We start from the raw sequence: 22,047 nt of genomic DNA, 5'->3' as shown, positions 1-22,047 counted from the left end.
TAAACCCTTCCATGTGCCCCACGAAGAGTCCAACTCCTCAGTGCTGCCCAGCTCCACAGTCTCCTTCCCCCTTTTCCTCCTCAGACTCTGTCATCAGTCCTGAGAACCTTTCAGTTCCCTGCCACCAAAAGGCATTATGGCATGTCCAATCAGCTCCCCCAAAGCAGGCTGTGATAAAGATTTGGGTACAGGTAGTTTATTTAGGAGATGGTCCCAGGAAATATGATAACCATTTGCTTGTCCTTCCACCCATGCATCCATCCATCCATCCATCCATCCATCCATCTATCCATCCATCCATCCATCAATTCATCCACATAACCACCCACCCAACCATACATACATCTGTCCATCCGCTCAACCGTCCATCCATCCATCCATCCACCTACTATTTATTGCCATCTTCTCTATTCCCAGCTGGACTCTAAGGACTCAGGTGATCAGATGTGGTCCCTGACCTTGAGGAGCCCTCCTCCTCTAGCAACCGTCACGGATCCCACTGCTGAGTCTTTTTTTTCACTCAGTGCTGTGACACAGCCCAAGAAGGAAACCTTGGTTCTGCCTCTCTGTGACCCTATCTTGGTTCTAGGAAGCATGGGGCCCAAGGGCAAACACTCAAACTTGATTCCCTTCTTGGTTTCTCAGGCTCTGTTCACATAAGCCCAAGGCAACCTCATGCCCCATAAAACATTAAAATGTCCCAGAAATTCCAACATAGTGGGTCCAAACGCTGCCTCACCCAGCCTGCCCCTTCCAACCCGCAACCCCCCAGAACACTTCCGTCAGATCACTCTAGTTTTCGACTGGCGCCCTGTGGCCACTGAGGCCGGGCCTCGGGCTTCTGATTCCCAGTGGTGGCCAGAGGTGACCCCATGTGCACTGACCTCTCCCGGAAGTACTTGATGGCCTCAGGGTCTATGAAGGTCGGCTCCTCCCGGTAGCCCTGCTCAAAGACCTTGCGCTTGTGCCGGAACTCAATGACCGTCTTGGTGTAGGAGTTGAGCGTGGTGACAGAGGCTGCCATGCAGCAGGTAAAGGAGCCCCACGCCAGGCTGCCAAGAGACGAGGAGAGAGGTGGCACGGTGAGGGTGGGCAGGGGACAGAAAACCACACCCACCAGACATCCGGACCTGAGCATGTGCTGCTGCAGAGAAGAGTAAGACTTGATCCCTGCCCCACCCGTGGTCTGGCCTGGGAGACAGCATTATCTGTACACTGTGATGCAGACACCACAGAGGTCATCACTGGGAGGCAAGAAGAGAGCGAGTCATTCCATCCACAGGTTGGCATCAGGGAAAGTGACCAAAATACAACAACGCCTGCAGTCGGTCTTGGAGGATGAGTGAGAGTTTACTAGGGGGAACAGCATTCCAGGAGGAGGGAAGAGCACGTGTAAAGGCGTGGAGACAGGAGGCAGTAGGAAGCACGCCACAAACCGTAGGAGGTTTGAGGTGCCGAGTGAGGGGGTGTGAGGAGGTTAGTTGGAGTTGATGATGGAAAAGCAGAGGGGGGTCAGATGCCCTAGTAGCTGATTTTCCATGAGAGTTAATTCACCCTTGTTCCCGAGTGACCTTGGCAAAGGTGTTTCGCCTGTCTGCCTCATAGAGTAAGTACCATGTCACAGGCCTGTTGCAAAGATTAAAGGAAACGACCCATTAAAAATATCTTAGAACAGCTCCTGGAAATAGCAGGCACTCAAGAAAGGTTTGCCCTCGTTACTGCCATCACTATTATCAACATCCTTACTACCCACTTTTTTTTTTTTTTAAATTGGGATAGAGTTGCTTTACCGTGTTGTGTTAGTTTCTGCTGCACAGCGAAGTGAAATCAGCCATATGTATACATAGATCCCCTCTTTTCTGGATTTCCTTCCCATTTAGGTCCCCACAGAGCACTGAGTAGAGTTCCCTGGGCTACACAGCAGGTTCTCATTAGTTATCTATTTTATACATATTAGTGTATATATGTCAGTCCCAATCTCCCCATTTAGCTGACTTGGTTTCCAAGCTCTTTCTCTGTTAGATTAAGGCTCTCTGCTCACACTTCCTCCAGGCACAGCTGGGGACTCCTGGCTGCGCTCACCTGATGTGGATGTCAACCAGAGCTGGAGAATCTGTCCCGTCCACATCTGGAGAGAAGGGAAGGGGGGTGTGGAGCTAGGAGAGTCAGCTGGCCAGGCTGCTGGTCTTCTCTGCTCCAGCGTCCACTCTAGAAATGGCCTCCTGCCTGCTTCCTCTGATCAAGACCGTGCAGTAACATGTAGAACCAGAAGTGGGGCACCCGCCTTGCTCCAGTTGCACCCGGTCTGGTTCCCAGGTACCTGTTGCCCAGTCTCTGTCTTGATAACTGGTTTCCTACACATCAAGGGCTCAGTTTTGCTGCTGCCAACGCTGCGCCGTCTCAGGGCCTCCAGCCTCCCCTTCCACCAGCCACCCATTGGGTCTCTCAACATCACCACCCCTGCATTCCTCAAGGTCAGTGCAGCCCACCTCCCATACCCACTGCTCTTCTCTGTGTCAGCCTCAGAAGGAAAGCAAGGGGAAATCTGAGGATTCCGCCTTTCTCCCAGGGATCCCCATTCATCATCCCTCCCTTATCGCAAAACCCTTTAGGAGGGGGCTTCCCTGGTGGCGCAGTGGTTGAGAGTCCGCCTGCCGATGCAGCGGACGTGGGTTCGTGCCCCGGTCCGGGAAGATCCCACATGCCGCAGAGAGGCTGGGCCCGTAGGCCATGGCTGCTGAGCCTGCACGTCCGGAGCCTGTGCTCCGCAACGGGAGAGGCCACAACAGAGAGAGGCCCACGTACCGGAAAAAAACAAAAACAAAACAAACAAACAAACAAAAAAACCTTTAGGAGATTCCCCTGTTTTTTCATCAGAAACTAATTTAGGTCCTCTAGAAACTCTGAGTATCTATAATAGACAGCTGCAGGGTGTCAGTCTGGCCCCTCGAAGAACTGCCCTGTCCATCAAAGGGCGTAGTAGGTGATCCCACCCTACTGTTCACAGATGATTGGAGGAGGGCCGAACATCTGTCCCAAGCTGGTCCAGTCAGATACATTGCTCTCTCTTCTGAACAATGAAACTGAAGAGTCTAGCTCAATCTGGGATGTCTGTTTGAACTAGAGTGATGGAAATTCAGAACATGAGGACAGAGAATGAAGAAGCAGGCTTTTTCTGGATTCCATGAGTACACGTCTGTTGGTTTGGCCTGACCAGCACCCATTCTGTAAAGGGACCACTACTCCCCTCCTCTTGAGCCGTGTGGTTCCTGTGGGGTTGGCCTCACCCTCAAACTTTAGGGGTGTGCACATGACCTAGGCCTGGCCAAGGAGAGTGTCACTTCCATCTGGCCACAGTAATTGGTTCAGGGATGGACATGTGACACCCTGATTAGGCTATCGAGACTCATTCCCAGGACTTTTGCTGAAGCTATTGGGAAACAGGGCTCATCTTTTTTCTGGGGTGCCAAGCTGGTGGGATTTGAGCCAGGAGCTGCTGGAGCCCATTTGGTCACACACACACCCCCACCCTGAGAATGAAGCTGACTCAAAAGGAAGCAGAGCCGCAAAAAGGAGCTATAGATCCCTGAGTTGAAGCCATTACTCCTGGACTTTCAATTATAGGAGCCCAAATGCCTTTTTTGGATTTTTTTCCTCCCTCAAGCCAGTTTGAATTGGGTTTCTTTCATTGGCAACAAAAGTTCTTATACAATTACTTTCTATAAATTCCCTTCTTTTGCATAAGTTCCTTTTGAAGTGATTTTCTCGTCTTTACAACCAGGGATCTTTACTCTGAACAGGCCTAACTCTCAACTCTGATGACTCAAGCAAGATGGCGCATCACATTTTACCACATACCCCTGTTTAATTTCACCACAGTCCTCATAACACCCTGCACTTCTCTTGTGTTTTCTTTTTCTTCTTGTGCCTTTTTATCTATTATTTTTTTATTCTTTGTTTTTATGATTATTATTATTATTTTTTTTTGCGGTACGCAGGCCTCTCACTGTTGTGGCCTCTCCCGCTGCGGAGCACAGGCTCCGGACGCGCAGGCTCCGGACGCGCAGGCTCAGCGGCCACGGCTCACGGGCCCAGCCGCGCCGCAGCATGTGCGATCTTCCCGGACCGGGGCACGAACCCGCGTCCCCTGCATCGGCAGGCAGACTCTCAACCACTGCGCCACCAGGGAAGCCCCTATTCTTTGTTTTTAAATTAAACATTTTATTTTGAGATCATTACAGATTCACATGCAGTTGTAGGAGGTGATTCAGAGAGATCCCTGTGTACTCTTTACCCAGTTTCCCCCAATGGTAACATCTTGCAAATATAGTAACAACCGGGATAGTAACACTGATACAGTCAGGATACAAAACATTTCCATCCATCACCACAGTGATCCCTCCTGTTGCCATTTTATAGGCATACCCACATGGCTCCCAGCCTCTGGCAACCACTCATCAGTTCTTTGTTCCTATAATCTCGTCATGTCAAGAATGCTGCAGTAACGGGGTCACCCAGTCTGTATGTTTGGGGTTGCCTTTTTTGCTCAGATTCATCCAAGTTGTGTGTAGCAAGCATTTGTTCCTTTATATCGCTGCATCGGATTCCTAGAGCAACGTATGAGCTGCTCCACACTCTCACCAGCGTTTGGCACTGTCACTATTTATTAATTTTAGCTATTCTGAGAGACATGTAGAAATATCTCATTGTGGCTTTCATTTGCATTTCCCTAATGGCTAATGGTGTTGAACACCTTTTCATTTGCTTATTTGCCATCTGTGTATCCTCTTTGGTAAAATGGCTGTTCACGTTTTTTGCCCACTTGCTTTCTTTTTATAAATTTATTTATTTATTTTTGGTTGCGTTGGGTCTTAGGTGCTGTGCACAGGCTTTCTCCAGTTGCAGCAAGCGGAGGCTACTGTTCCTTGCAGTGCGCGGGCTTCTTATTGTGGTGGATTCTCTTGTTGCGGAGCATGGGCTCTAGGTGCGTGGGCTTTTAGTAGTTGTGGCTTGCGGGCTCTAGAGCACAGGCTCAGTTGTGGCGCGCGGGCCTAGCCACTCTGCGGCATGTGGGATCCTCCCGGACCAGGACTCAAACCCACGTCCTCTGCATTGGCAGGCGGACTCCCAACCACCGCGCCACCAGGGGGGAAGTCCTGCCCACTTTCTAATTGGATTGTTTTGCTCTTGTTGTTATTTACTGTTGAGTTTTAAGAGTTTTTATATATCCTAGATATTAGTTCTTTGTCAAATATGTGGTTTCCAATAGTTTCTATCAGTCTGTAGCTTATCTTTTCAACCTCTTAACAAGGTTTTTCGCACAGCAGAAGTGTTTAATTTTTTTTAATTAATTAATTAATTTAATTTTTGGCTGCATTGGGTCTTCGTTGCTGCGCGTGGGCTTTCTCTAGTTGCGGTGAGCGGGGGCTACTCTTCGTTGCAATGCGTGGACTTCTCATCGCGGTGGCTTCTCTTGTTTTGGAGCACGGGCTCCACAGCGTGCCGGCTTCTGCAGTTGCAGCACACGGGCTCAGTAGTTGTGGCTTGCGGGCTCTAGAGCGCAGGCTCAGTAGTCGTTGTGGCGCATGGGCTTAGTTGCTCCGTGGCATGTGGGATCTTCCCGGACCAGGGCTCGAACCCATGTCCCTGCATTGGCAGGAGGATTCTTAACCACTGTACCACCAGGGAAGTCCCAAAAGTGTTTAATTTTGATGAAATCCATTTTATCCATTTTTCCTTTGACGCTTTTGATGTCAAGTCTAAGAACTCTTTGCCAGGTCTAAATCCCAAAGATTTTCTCCTAATTTTTTTCTAAAAATTTTATAGTTTTACATTTTATATCGAGGACAATGATCCATTTAGAGTTACTTTTTATATAAAGTAAGGAGTTTAGATCAAGATTTGGTTTTGTTTGTTCGTCTGTTTGTCACCATTTGTTGAAAAAGTCATTCCCTGTTCCACTGAATGGATTTACACCTTTGTCAAAATCAGTTGGGCATATTTGTGTGGGTCTATTTCTGGGTTCTTTGTTCTGTTCCATTGATCTGTAGGCCTATCCTTCCACCAACACTACACAGTCCGGATTACTGTAGCTATACAGTAAGTCTTGAAACTGGGTAGCCTGATCTGTCCTGCTTTATTCTTCTTTCTCAAAATTGTTTTAGCTATTCTCGTTCCTTTACCTTTCCTAATAAGTTTTAGAATAATCTGGTCTAAACCTACAAGAAATGTTGCTGAGATTTTAATGGGAATTGCATTAAACCTCTTTCCCAACTTGAGGAGAATCAACATCTTTACCGTGAACATGGTGTATCTCTCCATTTATTGAGATCTTCTTCTATTTCTTTCATTAGCATTTTGTGGTTTTCAACAAGCAAGTCAAGTAGCTGTTTTGTTAGATTTATGACTATTTCACTTTTTGAAGTGTACATGGTATTGTATTATTTAGTTTTGTTGCCCAACAGTTTTTTCTAGCTTATAGAAATATAATTGATTTTTTTGTATTTTTATCTTGTATCCTGACACCATACTGAACTCATTTATTAGGTCTAGGCATTTTGGAGGGGGTAGATTTCTTAGACTTTTCTACAGAGACAATCATGTCATCTGCAAATAGGTGTAGCTTATTTCTTCCTTTCCAATCTCTATGCCTTTTATTTACTTTTCATGCCTTACTGCACTAGCAAGAACTTCCAGCACTATGTTGAGTAAGAGTGGTGTTCCCAGTCTTAGGGAGAAAGCATTCAATCTTTCACCATTAAGTATAATGTTAGCTGTAGGTGTTTGTAGATGCTCTTTGCCAAGTTGAGGAAGTTTCTCTCTATTCCTAGCTTTCTGCAAGTTTTTTTAAAAAATCACAAATGGATGTTGAATTTTATCAAACTTTTTTCTGCATTGATTGATATGATTATGTGGTTTTCACTTTACGTCCCTTAATCTTCTGCCATCAATAATACAATTGCCTTAAATATTTCCTGAGTATTTAGAACCACATCAGACCACATTATAATTTTTGCTTCAATCATCATGCATGATTCAGAAAATTCAAGAGAAAAAGTAAAAATGTTCTTTCTTCATTCCTAACATTCCAAGATGCCTTCTTTAATTTTTTTTTTTTTTTTTTTTCCTGTTTAGAGAACTCCTTTGGCCATTCTTTTAGGATAGGTCTGCTGACAACAAATTTTCTTAGTTTTCCGTCATCTGAGAATGTCTTGATCCGCCCTTTCCTTTCCTAAAGGATATTTTTGCTAGAAATGGAATTCTGAATTCTTTTCTTTCAGGAGTTGAAATGTCATGTCACTTCCTTCTAGCCCCATGGTTTCTGATGCAAAATCCCCTGTTTAAATTGGTTTACCCTACAGTTAAGGTATTGTTTCTCTCTTGCTGCTTTCAATTTTCTTTTCTTTTTTTCTTTTTTTTTTTTTTGCGGTACATGGACCTCTCACTGTTGTGGCCTCTCCCGTTGCGGAGTACAGGCTCCAGACGCGTAGGCTCAGCGGCCATGGCTCACGGGCCCAGCCGATCCGCGGCATGTGGGATCTTCCCAGACCGGGGCACGAACCCATGTCCCCTGCATCAGCAGGCGGACTCTCAACCACTGCGCCACCAGGGAAGCCCAATTTTGTTTTTTTCTTTGACTTCAGGTTTTTTAAAAACACAGATGTATCATAGTGTGGATTTCTTTGGGTTTATCCTGTTTGGGTATCCACTCAGCTTGACTCTGTAGGTTTATGTCTTTTACAAAATTGGGGAGTTTTTCAGCCATTATTTCTCTGAGTATTTTTTCAGCACCCTCTTTCCTCTCCCCTTCTGGCACTCCAACGTTAGATCTTTTGTTATAGTCCCAGAGGTCCTTGAGGCTCTGTTCATTTTTTTAAAGTCTATTTTCTCTCTATTGTTCAGATCAGGTAACTTCTATCTTCAAGTTCACTGATTCTTTCCTCTGTCCTCTCCATTCTGCTGTTGATCCCACTCACTGAAGTTTTTATTTCAGTTATTGTATTTTTCAGTTCTAAAATTTCCGCTTGTTTCTTCTTCATATTTTCTAGTTCTTTCCCGAGACTTATTTCTTTCCTGAGACTTTCTATTTTTTCATTTGTTTCAAGGGTGTTTGTAATTGCTTGTTGAAGCATCTTCATGATTGCTTTAGAATCTTTCTCAGATGATTCTAACATCTCTGTTATCTCAGTATTGGGATTTCGTCTTTTTACTTTCAAGCTGAGATCTTCCCAGGTCTCGATATGGTGAATGATTTTTAGTTGCAAACTTGACATTTGGGGTATTTTTTTAATGAGACTCTGGATCTTGTTTAAACCTTCTGCTTTAGCTGACTTCCTCTGACACACTGTTCTGACACAGGAAGGGGGAACACTGCCTTGTTAATGCCAGGTAGGAGTAGAAGTCCAGGTTTCCCACTGGGCCACCACTGACATTCAAGATGGAAAGGTTCCTGGTTACTGCTGGGCAGGGGTGGGAGTTCTGACCCCCTTAGGCCTTTGTAGATACCACTCTGGTTGGGAGGGGCAGAAGTGCCTCATTACTCCTCCCCAATTTGCCTCCACTGACACCACAGGGAGGGGGATGTCTTCATCACCACTGGGCAGTGGCGAAAATCCTGACTCTCCACTACGTCTCCTCTGACACCACTCCAGCAGGGACAGGGAGGGTTCTTACTTGTTACTGCCTACTGGGGATGGGAGTCCAGGCTCTCCAGGTGACCTCCACTGACACTCAGGGGTGGGTAGGGCATATTACCGTCAAGCAGGGCAAAAGTCACAGCTCCCTACTCTGGTACCAGCTCGGCAGGACGTGGGCGTGCAGTTGAGTGCCTCATTATAGCCTGATGCCATGAGATCTAAACTTGGCACGAGTGGGGTAGAGCCACAGGGTGGTTTTGCTGTTGTTGTTTGGGGTTTTTTTGTTTGTTTGTTTTTGTTTTTTTCCTGTGATGGGTGACTGGGTAGAGCAGTTATTGCTAAAAGTTTTCTGTCTTGGTAGGCTGGCCCTTTTCTGGTTCTTTGACAAGAAAGCAGACTTTTAGAGGCATTTTTATGGGGTGGGGCACAGGGGGGAGTCAGTGCCTTTTGGCATTTCTGAGTTGTTGATTTCTTCAGCTCCACATCTGGGATGTAGGAGACAAAAAGTACTCACCAGTGTGTTATCCCTTGGGTCCTTAGCCAGGCTACTGTCTTCCCTCCACCTGTCAGAGGCTTATTATGTTTGTTTTATATATAATGTCCGGGATTTCAGTTGTACTTAGCAGGAAGGTAGGGAGAAGTGTGTCTGCTCCATCTTCCCAGAAGTGCAAGTCCTTATTATTTGTTTTCGGATTGTCTTCCCCCACACTCCAGAATGTCAGCTTTATGAAAACAGGAGCTTTATTTCATTCACTGCTATTTCCTTAGCACCTGAAACAGTGCCTGGCACATAGCAGGTGCTCAATAAATATTTGTAGAATGAATAAATACAGATAAAATAAAAGCAGATAGAAAAAAACCCGTTCTGGTTTTGATGTGGGTGAGGGGTTCAGGGGTGCATCTGTGAGTCTTCAACCTCCCTGCTCCCCAAAACCCCCGGCCCTCAGGCCCCCATGCAGAGCACAGATTGAAAACTTCACGTCTGGGACGCCTGCTGGTGTTTGCAGCTTACATGGCTGGACTGGTACAGTGAGGCACGTGGGTGGTTGGCCTGGTTTTTGGAGACAAGGACAGAGTGGACACTGTGACACGGATGGGGGAGGGGAAGGGCAGTGGCTGTCAACTAACTCTCTGTCTTCTGGGAGCTATAGGGGTGGGTCGGGGGATGCTAGGGGACCAGATTCAGAGATGCATGGATGCCACCTTGAAATCCACCCCAGGCCCTGCTCGGTGGAAAGATTATACCTGGTCACTGAGGGAGGCAGCCCCCGTCCACCTGCAGGCCAGATGGGCATAGGGTCACTGTGTGGGGCAGGACATGGTGCAGATGCTCCTAAGGTAGGCCATCCTCAGTGCGTGTGAACTGAAGGAGCCAGGAGGTGATGACGGCAGGTTCTGGGGGCCCAGCTGGTCCATCCACGGCAGCAGGGCACCCTTGGGCACCACACTGCTCTCTCCCTGCCCTGTTCTTAGAGAAAAGGAGGCCAGTGCCACCTGCCTAGGAGGGGGGATGAGTAAGAGCAAGAGATTCCTGCGGACCACACAGCCTCTCGGTAACACCAGCAAACACCCTGTCCAGTGGTTCTTTGCAGCCAAGGCTCTTCCAGAACCCCCCTCCTCCTGCTGCAAGAGATCAACTTGCTGAAATGCCAGCTCAGCCCTGCAGAGAGGGCAGGGCAGCCTGGGATCCCCAGAGAGGGAAAGGGCTAACCTGCTGTTTCCACAGGGTCATGTAGACTGAAAAGGAGGGGAGGGGAAGAAAGGAGGACAGTGGTGAGGCCACCACATGACACACAGATGGGCCCCAGAAGCAAACAGAGAGGGACCACCCTCCTGGGACCTGGCCTAACTTGCTACTCTCACTGCGTGACCTGGGACAAACTACTTAACCTCTCTGGGCATCCAGCTTTTATAAGCTACAACTCCATGATGTTCTACTACCCTCATTCTGTCATGTGAATGCTCAGGATTGGGGTTTCACCGTGTGTGCTAGGGTAGGAGGGCCCCTTTATCCACCTCTCTCCATTTTGATCAAATGCAAAGCGGAAGTAGAAAGTGACTAGCTTTCCATTCTCCCACCATCACCAGGAAAACTGACATGTTGACATTCCAACCGGGATCACAAACTCCAATTCCTGCAAGGTCAGACAAATGACTAAGTGAGGAAATTGTAAGGCAAGGGGAGGCAACAGGGAGCAGTGGGGACTTGGGTAAAGTAGAGAGCAGGTGCCTCATCTAAAGGGGGCAGCCTCTACTCAGCTGAAGCTGACTGCTGCCATGTGGCAATGCAGGCTAGACACAGACATATCTTCCAATAGTCAAGAGAAGCCAGAAACCTGGATTTTTACGTAAAGTTTTTACGAATTTGAATGACAGAAATAAATGCAAATTAAAAAAAAATAAACCACTGTGGCAGGTCAAACAAAACATCTACAGGCTGGTTTAGCCCTGGGCTTCACGCAGTTTGGAGCCTCTAAAGCTGATTGTGTGACTCGGGCCTTTGCCCTTTCTGAGCCTGTATCCTCATCCCTCAAGTAGACATGGCAACCCCTCCAAGTGGGAGTCAATGGCAGGACCGGAAAGCTCAGGGCTTGTATAGTGCCTCCTGCTGTGCCTGGTACAAAGTTAGGTGCTGACCAACCTTGCTCTCATCCACCCCTTCCCCACACCAAGCATGTGCTGTGTCCCCGTGCCCCCCATCTGCCAGGGTCTTGCCTTGGCACTGTCATAGGTGGACCTGGAGAGAGTTAAGACAAAGAGCTGAAATAAAGGAGCAGGCAGGAGAGCTGGAGGGACCGGGGTGCAGGGCAGGGATGGGGTTCCGCAGCTTAGTGGGGGCCCACGGAGGGGAGTCTGGGCGTGAGGGGAGGGTGTGGCCAGGGCTGGATCTCAAGGAAACACTAAAGTCCTGAAAACAAGCGTGAGTAGCAAGTCGGGGCAGACTGGGAAGAACGGAGCGCAAGGGGCTGCCTGCAAGCTCACCGATGTCGTCCTCTTGGACATTTGGGTCACATGTCTCTCAAAAAGTGACAATGGCATTACCAAAGGCCCAATGTCATTATCACCATTTATAATCGCTGCCACTTACACTTACTGTGTATACACACTTTAAGAGCTGGGTGTCACATGGCCCTCACAATAATAACCCCATTAGACCTGCATTACCGTGATCCCTACTCTAGAGATGAAGAAGCTGAGACTCGGAGAGGATGGGTCGCTTGCGTTTAATAGCAAAACGCATCGAGCACATTCTCTGTGCTAAGTGCCTCATGTGCGTTATTTCACACAGTCTCCAAAGATGCCCCCCACCCCTGAGACACACCTCCTGGGGTTCACACTTTGTGCAGCACGTTCTCCTCGACCCTGGCCCCGTTACTTGCTCTTGACCATCAGAAAGCAGCAGACGCGACACTGCGTGTCTTCTGAGGCAGGGTCCTAAAATAAACTTGCAGCTTCCACTTGGATCTCTTGGGACACTCTCCAGGGACCCAACCACCGTGCCTGAGAAGCCAGTCTCGCTGACAGCCAAGCTCCCAGTGCCAGCCAGCGCCGACTGCCAGCATTGCGAGGGGTCACCCTGGATGCCTAGCCCGGCGGGGCCCCAGAGGACTGGCCCCAGACAGCATCTGACTGAAACATCGTGGAACAGCCCGGAGCAGGACACCCAGCTGAGTTGGGTCAACCCACTGAACCATAAGAGACAATCACACATTTTTTATTTTAAGCCACTAAGTTTTCTGAGGACGTTTGATAAATCAACAGAGAACTAGAGCACCACTCACAAGAGCCCCGTGACGTGGAAACTCAGGCTGTCCCCATTTTACAGCTGAGGATACTGAGGCGCAGGGAGGGTGAGTGACTTGGCCAGGCCCACCGCTGGTGAAGGTCAGGGTCAGGATCTGCTCCCAAGCTGCCTGATTCCCGAGGCCGCCCCTCAACCACGCCCTTATGCTGCTCACGGTGGCCGGCAGTGCCCGTCAGGGCGAGGTTTGAACCCAGGCTGGTGGACCCCTAACCATGGAACCTTCGCCTTCCCGTGCACGTGTGGCTCTCGAAAGCTGGTCCCCAACATCCGTTGAGCTCCTCAGAAGCCCCAACCGACAAGCCCCTGCAGCCCGTTCTTCCTCTCCTGCTGGGCCGGGAGACAGAGGCCGGTGCGTCTTGCCGTGGAGCTGGCCTCCTCCCTGGTGGGGGGCTGGGGGCAGAATTTTGACAAATGGCCGCACACATATTAAACAAGAGAGGTGACACTGCACAGCCCTGGCAAGGCCCCCAGATGCGAGGGATGAAAAATGGGGCTGATCTGTCTTGCGGGCCTCAGTGACAAGGAGAAATGGATCAGACCTAACAGGGGCTGCACACTGGGCACCGGCCTTAAATAAGTCAAATGGGAATTGGGTGCCCCTTGAGAGGCTGGCCTGGGGGGAGCTGAGGAGCAGGGCAGGAGGCCTGGCTTTCAGGGGAAGAAAGGTTCCCGTGGGAGACCAGCAGCCTGGGCTCCAGGCCAGGCGGAGAGCCAGGGGCTGCTGGAAAGAGAGGCACGTCGGGGGAGGGGGTCCGGAATCCTGAGCAAGTGACCCAACCTTTCTGAGCCTCAGTGTCTACATATGCAACAGGGGGGTATCGTGCGCGTTAAATTTCATGTCAGTAACGACAATATTAGAAGAACTAGTGTTCCCTGAGCATTTACATGTGCCATGTGCTATTAGCCCACCCCCTCTGAGAGGCAGAATACAGAGGTTGAGAGCGTGGGCTCCAGAGCCAGACTGCCTGGGTTCAAATCCCAGCTCCGCTGCTCACAAGCTGGATGACCCTGGACAGGTTACTTAAGTTCTCTGTGCCTCAGTTTCCCCTCCATGAACCACCTACCTCATAGCGCTGTGGTGAGGTTTCCCCACGACTGTTCTACTTAAAGGGATCAGGGTCTGTGTTGATGGGTCAAGGTCCCTTTAGGGCACATGCCTTTAGCTTTAAGGGGGCGGAGCCAAGCAGAGAGTGGGAAGGGGCAGAAAAACAGCAGGAGTGCCCACCGGTCACAATCAAAGCCTTTCTTGCTCCATTCTGACCACCTTTCCCCCAAGACGCCCTCTCACGGGCAAGTCTTTGCACCTGCCATTCCCCTGTCCAACACGCTATCTTATTCCCTCCTCCACCAGCTTGCCTGACCAAATTCTCCCCCGAGGACCCTCCCCAGGGGAAGCTGGGTCAGTGACCCTTTCTCTGTGCTTCCGTGGCTGTCTGTGACTCCCCCCACCCCGAGCCAACCACCCACATCATAGCATGGGTTCAGAGTACTGCTTGTCCATTGTCTTAAGCCCCTGTTACCACACTGTCTCAGCCACTGCTGTACCCCCAGCACCAGCTGCCCCCAAATAAGTGCTCACTCGGTTAATATGTGTTAAATGACTGAGTGGATAAATGCCCCTAGGCACCAGAACCGGACCTGGATGCCCTGCGTAACAGACAACTGTGGTCACTGTCTTTGCCAGTGCACATTCCTCCTTTTGAGAACACCTCGCTCCGCCCTTGCCCCACCCCCAGTTATCCATTAGAGGACCTCTCCTCCATCTTCCTGTCCAAGAGTTTGGATGGGGCAACCCCACCCTCTGCACCACATGACTTAGGCCAGACAGTTAGAGCAGCTGAGTCTCCTCGGGGTCTAAATCATTGGTTGCAGTATGGTCACATGACTTAAGCTAACTCAGTGAAAGTCATAAACAAGATTTTGTCTGGCGATATTGGAAAGAGGCCCCAACTCTCTGCTGGTATTGCTACATTTGTAACATGTAAGCCTAGAACTGGGCTTGGTGACCACATGTGCTACCACCTGGGGAAAAGCTGCTTATGAATAGAGCCGCCACAAAGAGAATGGAGTCAGAAGTGGGGAGAGAACGACTGAGTTCCTGATCCATCACCTGACCACCTGGATCCAGCTGTGCCTGAAGCAGACATTGCGGTAGCTCACCCAGCATCCATTCCACCCACTCACCATGTGAGAGTTTTGGACTCATTCCTCGTTCCAGAGGAATGGTCCAGCTGAGCCAATGTGCTCATGACACTCCCCCAGCCATGGTGACAATGCAGAAGAGAGAAAATGACTTAAGTTGGGCTTCTCAGAGGGAGGTTTGCAACTTTAGTGAATGTTAGAGAAAGAGCTCTTTCCCCCCCTGTATGTGAAGGAAGAAGCACCAGCTTCAAAGACGCTTTCTCACCACTAGGAGGGAAGCCCACCCAGGGACAGAGGTAACATGGGGAGTGGGCAACGCTCAGGTGACCACAGAGGAAGAAAACTCAGCCCTGATGACAGCAGAAACTCTGGATCAAACGTTCCCTGAAGTCCATGCCAAGCTGCACTTTCCATTTACAGGAACCAAGGTATTTCCTCATTGATTGGACTGAGGTGGGTGGGTTTTTCTGTTACAATCCATGCCCCCACCCCCAGCTGAGCCAACTGGGCTTTTCAGTTCCATGAACTAATACACACCTCCTGTTTACTTAAGCTTGGGACTCCATCACTCACAAGCCAAAGAATCTTGACGGATGCTGCCTTTCTCTTGCACACCGTGCTCTGAGGTGCTGGCCCCTACAGTCAGAACCCTTCACCAGGCTCTCAACAGCTTCCATCCCACCTTGCAGAGCAGCCTCTAAGGCAGAGGCTGGCCAACTTTATCTGTAAAGGGCCAGATGGTAAATATTTTAGGCTTAGTGGGCCATTCAGTCTCTGTCACAACCGCTCAGCTCTGCCATTGTAGCGTGAAAGCAGCTGTAGACAATATGTAAACAATAAGCTTGGCTATATCCCGAGAAAACTTCATGGACACTGAAATCTGAATTTCCCGAGAAGACTTTATGGACACTGAAATCTGAATTTCCCGAGAAAACTTTATGGACGCTGAAATCTGAATTTCCCGAGAAAACTTTATGGACGCTGAAATCTGAATTTCCCGAGAAAACTTTATGGACACTGAAATCTGAATTTCCCATCATTTTCGCACGTCCCCAAATATTTTTCTTCTTTCGATTCATCTGTTCAAGCCTTTAAAAATGTAAAAACCATCCTTAGGTTGAGGGCTACATAAAAACAGGTGATGGGCTGGATTTGGCCCAGAGGCCATAGTTTGTCAACCTCAGCTCTAGGATCTCAAAGCATCTTTGGACTCCGGGCTTCCCCCCATGCCCCACCTTCCTCTGTTTCCCAATTAGGTTGAGCTACTGAAGTTCCAGCATGCCTCGGGGCTCTGGTGTCTGAAAGTCAAAAGCCACTTACCAGAAGGACCACCCGTAGTCCCAGGAATGGGGCCTCCAGTCTTCAGGGCCGAGGCTCACGGTGACCTGGAACACCTGCGTGTACATCATGTGGGCTACCATTCCCAGGAGGCCTGTGAGGGGGGAGCAGGACAAGGTGTCAGGAAGCAAGGTGGGGCTTTGTCTGCCCACCAGGGGCCTGTTAGTGCTGGGGAGAGCATGGACCCCCAGGGAAGGACAGGCAGCAGGACTGGAACACGGAAGACCAGAGGGCAGTGGTTCTCTAAGCCTGCCAAGGAGTTTGAGTTGAGCCCGAGGGCAAAGGGAGACCCTGGAGAAATGTAAACAAGGGAGACACAGAGTCAGATCTGCTTCTGGATGGGGCAAAGTTTTTCTGTCAGGGGCCAGATAAGTAAACATTTTAGGCTTTCTGGGTTTCAACTCTCCTCTGGCAGCACAAAGGAGCCACAGACAGTACATGAAGGGATGAGCATGGCCGTGGACCAATCAAACTTTATTTACAAAAGCAGGCCTTGGGCTGGATTTAGCCTGTGGGCCAGAGTTTGCTGATACCTGTGTTAGAAGGTCATTTGGGAGAAGCTGCTTAGAGAATGTTGATCAAACCGCAGGTCTTGACTCACTAGACTAGTGGATTGTGAAGTCAACTTCATGGATTGCAACCAGCATTTAAAACAAACAAATACGGGTTTCCCTGGTGGCGCAGTGGTTAAGAATCTGCCTGCCAATGCAGGGGACACCGGTTTGAGCCCTGGTCCGGGAAGATCCCATATGCTGTGCTCCACGTGCCTAGAGCCTGTGCTCTGCAACAAGAGAAGCCACCGCAATGAGAAGCCCGCAACTAGAGAAACCTGCGCGCAGCAGCGAAGACCCAACACAGCCAAAAATAAATTAATTAATTTTAAAAAATTTTAAAAAATAAACAAGAGTGGAATGGAACAGATATCTGATACCATCAAATGTAGCAGAAGTAAATACTGTTTTGTGAAACTTTTCTATACATGTTCTATACATGTGCGTGTCCACGCGCGCACGCACGTGCGTGTGTATAGTGATTGTAATATGAAATGTTTTTCCATGCTCATGTCAAAAATCTTGAAACCCACTGGCTGGGAGAACTCTGATTCCAAGGGATCTGAGTGGGAATCCTTTTCCACCACCTTTCCGCTGTGTGGCCCTGGGCGAGGCACCTCACTCTTCTGAGCTTCAGGTCTTTCAACCCTAAGATGAGGATTATGACAAGTAAGGTGAAAAGTGGCTGAAATGAAGCAAGGCAGCCTCCATGTCTGCTGCCCAGCGGGCATGCAATTGTTACAGTTACCAGGATTATTATGAACCTGGGGACATTGCTCGTGTGGACTATGGCATCTGGAGCCTTTGTGGGCTAACTGGCGTGGACCTAATTTTCAGATGGAGTGATACGGTATTGATGAGGAGGGAAGAGATAGACGACAAGAGGAAGGAAGGAAACCAACAATGCATGTGCACCTACTGTGTGCCAGGCACTCTGTCAGACTCGTTCACCTCCATTACAGTATTATCTTTTAATCTTCATGACAACTCTCTGAAGTAAGTATGATGATGTGGGCCATGTACCGCTGTTCAGGCTGCCCACTGCACATCTCCATACGGCTCCATTCACATCACAGTCTACGTGCACATCACTCCCTGGAGTTGAAGCAGAACCACACCTCCAAGGCTCTATATAGTAGTCCTGAATATGATTATTCCCATTTTACAGGTGAGAAAACAGAAGTTCAGAGTGGTCAAGTCTGTCCCAGGTCACAAAGGGAGTAGATGGCTTAGTTGTGACGGGGGCCCAGATCTAAATGCCCTTAAAGCCAGGGCTCTTCCCACGCTGCCTAGAATGCGTCTGTCCTCCCCTTGTTGCCCAGTCACCCTTTCCCCTGTGGAGACGAGAGAAGAGATGGAGAGAAGGAGAGAAGGGGTAGAGATAAGGAAAGACAGAAGTAAAGAGGCAGTGAGGTACTGAGTCCTGAAACCCAGCCTTGCGGGCAGGTGTGAGGGCAAAGGGGGACACCCTGTGCTTTCATGGTGTGAAGGTAAATGTTTAACATCAGGTTCCCCAAAGAGGGAGAGAGAGAGAGAGAGAAAAAAAGCTATGATTTGTAGCGTTTGCCAATTTCCATGGTGTGAATAATCCCACCATGGCCAATTTCAAGCTACCCGTGTAATGTCACTGAAAGCGAGTAGACAAGAGGGGTGCACAGTCGGGTCTCGGGAGCTGAGCCAGCAGGATGCAGCACACCTGTCTCCTTGCAGCCACCTGACCCCAGGCCCCACGGAGACAGAGGACTCAGAGCTGGTTGCCTGTATCTCTGGGCCGGGGCCAGCCCCTCAGGGACCTCTGGCCTCAGATGACAGCTGCTCTCCAGGGCTGGTGGGGAGCACCTGAGTCAGGAAATCCAGGGAGAGGGTGACTGTGACAGGTGCTGAGGCCCCCAGAGATCCCCTAAAGGCTCAGCCTTCCCCAGCTGTCTCTGCCAGGCTTAGACCCCATCCTCAGTCATACCCCGGCAGGTATGCTAGAAGCCTCTAGGGTCCCCTCTGCCTTGGCTCAGTTTGTTAGAAGGAGACAAGGGCTGAGCCACGTGGGTATCTTATTTATCTTTACTTGACACAATTCCTGGTCAACTTCCAAGAGGTACATAACAGACGTACCTTATTCTTTGGAACTGATGCATAAGATTCCCTGATAATGACACACCATGTTTTATTTATCCAATCAGTTGATGGTATTTAAGTCATTTCCAGCTTTTTGCTCTCTAAGCAATGCTGCAATGAACACGTTTCTACAAGTCTCTCTGTGCGGACAAGCAAGTATGTCTCCAGCGTGAACAAGAGGAATTGCCAGGTCGTAAAGCGCGTGCATTTTAAATTTTAATCAGCGTCAGTGACCTGCTCTCCTGAGCAGAGGTACCGTGTCGTACTTCCGCCAGCTTCGTGAGAGTCCTCACCCAAATCCTCACTGATACTTGATGTTATAAAACATGAACAATTTTGCCCATTGCATGGTAAAAAATGACACCTCAACATTGTTTTAAGTTTTATAATTTCCCTCATTACTAGTGAGCTTGGGCATTTTTCATGTTATTTATTAACCATTGTTATTTCTTCTTCTATGACTGTGCTTGTCTGTATCCTTTGTCAATTTCCTTTTATTAAAAATCTTTCTCCTTATCAACTGACAGAAATTCTTTATATATTCTGGATACTAAACCTGTCTATTGTATAGACTCCAAATAGCTTACTGCTTGTCTTTCCCCCCTGTACAGCACAGGGGAAAAAGCACTTTTTTTTTCACTAATAGATTTATTTTATTTTTTATTTTATTTTATTTATTTATTTGGCTTCATCAGGCCTTCCTTGTGGCATGAGGGCTCTTCATTGTGCCGTGCGAGCTCTGTAGTTGTGGCACGCGGGCTCAGTAGCTGTGGCACACGGGCTTAGTTGTCCCGCGACATGTGGGATCTTAGTTCCCTGACCAGGGATCGAACCCAGTCCCCTGCATTGAAAGGCGGATTCTTAACCGCTGGACCAACAGGGAAGTCCCAGATTTTATTTTTTAGAGCAGTTTTAGGTTTACAGAAAATTAAGCGGAAAATACAGAGAGTTCCAGAGTTCCTAAATGCCCCCTCTCTCTGCCTTCACAGTTTCTCCCATGATTAACATCTTTCAACAGAGTGTGTATTTGTTACAGTTGATGAGCCAATAGCGATATATTATTATTAATGAAATCCACAGTTTACATTAGGGTTCACTCTGTGTTGCACAGTCTATGGATTTTGACAAACGCATAGCGACATGTATCCATCATTACTGTGTCCAGTAGTTACGGCCCTAAAACCCCCTGTGCTCCACTTGTTCATCCCTCCCTCCCCACTCCTTCTGAACCCCTGGTAACCACAGATTTCTTACTGTCTCCATAGCTGGGGTGCTTTCAGAATGTCATGTAGTTGGAATCACACAGTACGTAGTCTTTTCAGATTGGCTTCTCTCACTTAGCAATATGGATTTAAGGGTTCTCCCCTATCTTTTCATGGCTTGTTTGTTCTTTACCTTTTTTTTTTTTTTTTTTGCGTTACACGGGCCTCTCACTGCTGTGCCCTCTCCCGTCACGGAGCACAGGCTCCGGACGCGCAGGCCCAGCGGCCATGGCTCACGGGCCCAGCCGCTCCGCGGCATGTGGGATCTTCCCGGACCGGGGCACGAACCCGTGTCCCCTGCAACGGCAGGCGGACTCTCAACCACTGCGCCACCAGGGAAGCCCTGTTCTTTTCCTTTTATTGCTAAATAACATTCCACCATATGGATGCATCACTTATTGAAGGACATCTTGGTTGCTTCCAAGTTTTAGCAATTATGAACAAAACTGCTTTTGTCATACATTTTGATATTTAATACAAATTTAGCAGTCTTTTGCTTTTTTTTTTAATTTTAGTCTTTTGCTTTTTGCTTCCTGTGTCTACTTTAAGAAAACCAACACCATCAACACATTATCCTATATTTTTTCTAACATACTTATAGATATTTATGTTAATTCATCTGGAATTTATCTTGGTGAATGGTGTCAAGTAAGGATCTAACTTAATTTTTTTTAATGAGTTGTTAATTGCTCTGAACACTTATAGAAGGGTCTGTTCTTTCGCCAATGATTTCTGATAACACCTTTATACCACACTGCAAGCCTCACATTACACGAGTCTATTCCTAACTCATTCTGTGCCATGGATCTCTCTCTGTTCCTGCGGGAATGCCACACTATTTTTTTGTTTTGCTGTGCCACATGGTTTGTGGGTCCTAGTTCCCTGACCAGGGATTGAACCCAGGCCCCCAGCAGTGGAAGCTCAGAGTCCTAACCGCTGGACCGTCAGGAAATTCCCGCCCTCTGTTTTTTTAATCATTGTAACTTACGGTGGAGTCTGTTAGCTGGAAGGACAGGTCTCTCTTCCTTTCAGCCCATTGCTCATTCCCTCTAGAAGTGCTACCCTACCCAGAACCTTGCTCCCTCTGTGTGGCAGGACCCCTTCTTTAGCCCCACGCCAACCCCACCCACTGCCCTGTTCCCTTTCTGAAGGCAGGACTTGCTTTCCAAACCCCCAGCTGTTGTAACGGTCAGCTTCTTCCTCACCATGTCTGTCCAGATGCTATCCAAGTTATCTGATCTGTCAGTGCCTTGGTTCTCTCATCTATAAAGTGGGGATAACAGTAGACATAGGTAATTCCAGAGAACATCCACTAAAGAAGGAAAACATTCATGAGAACAACTACTCCATGTACTAGGACAGCGGGGACAGAAGAGTATTTTAATACAAAAACTACCAACCAAACCCAGAAGCTGGACCCAGCCTGTTGGCAGAATAATTAATTTTCCAAATTGTTAGTTTAGAAATGCATTGATTTCTCAATTGAATCCCATTTATTCCCAAATATGAAAGGCCATGCTTTAAGACAATTCAATAAATGAAAATTACAAATCATTCAAAGATCGGCTGGTGAGATTTTCTGATTGCATTCTAACGATTCTGCTTTTAAAACAATAGAGCTCTCAATCAAGTTTCTGGAAGCATGTTTGCTCTGTAAAGTGAGGTCCCCCACCAGGAGCATCTGCTGTAACAATCCTCGGCAGAAGGAATTGTTTCCAGCTCATTCTGAATTAAAAAGTGACTTTCTGCTGAGTTATGGTACCTCCTAAATCAGTGGCAACTAAACGAACGCAGCTTTCTGTGCTGCTTCTGCTGCTTCCTGGCATGGACTCACACCACGAAACTCACAGCTGTAAAGCTCTCATCCTGTGGTTTCTGGAATCTCCCAACTCCTGACACCAGAAATGGGCTTCTCAGCGCCTGTGGTGAGCCAGGCATGGCTCCTCCCTGCCCCTTCGGGACCTTGGAGAGCACTGACAGGTGGGGGACGCTGGCTGAGGGCTCAGAGCTGGGCTGGGTGTGACGCCATCCAGAACCCAAGGCAAAAAGAGCTGCCATGACCCCCAGGCCTCCCTCCGCGGGTCAGACTGAGGAAGCCGAAATCTGTTGTCAAGGCCGGAGGGGCTGGTGTCGGGGCCAGAATTAAGAGCCGGAGTCAGGAGAGTCAAAAGGTGAGCCCACAGTAAAGCAGGGGTGAAACA

At 48.5% G+C, this 22,047-nt stretch overlaps 1 protein-coding gene across 1 annotated transcript in view; it reads right to left on the bottom strand.

Annotated features, from left to right (window-relative positions):
* The window catches only part of GSG1L (GSG1 like), a 218,095-nt gene that overhangs the window by 25,356 nt on the left and 170,692 nt on the right, over positions 1–22,047 (bottom strand). The window contains exons 4-5 of the mRNA XM_033840695.2: positions 15,904–16,015; positions 885–1,052 (exon numbers count right to left, since the gene is read on the bottom strand). Coding sequence (XP_033696586.2) covers positions 885–1,052; positions 15,904–16,015 — 280 coding nt within the window. The remainder of the gene's footprint in view (positions 1–884; positions 1,053–15,903; positions 16,016–22,047) is intronic.

This window comes from Tursiops truncatus, chromosome 15, assembly GCF_011762595.2.
Source record: "Tursiops truncatus isolate mTurTru1 chromosome 15, mTurTru1.mat.Y, whole genome shotgun sequence".
In the NCBI taxonomy this organism is placed as follows: domain Eukaryota; kingdom Metazoa; phylum Chordata; class Mammalia; order Artiodactyla; family Delphinidae; genus Tursiops; species Tursiops truncatus.
This window is presented reverse-complemented; position numbering and strand designations above follow the sequence as displayed.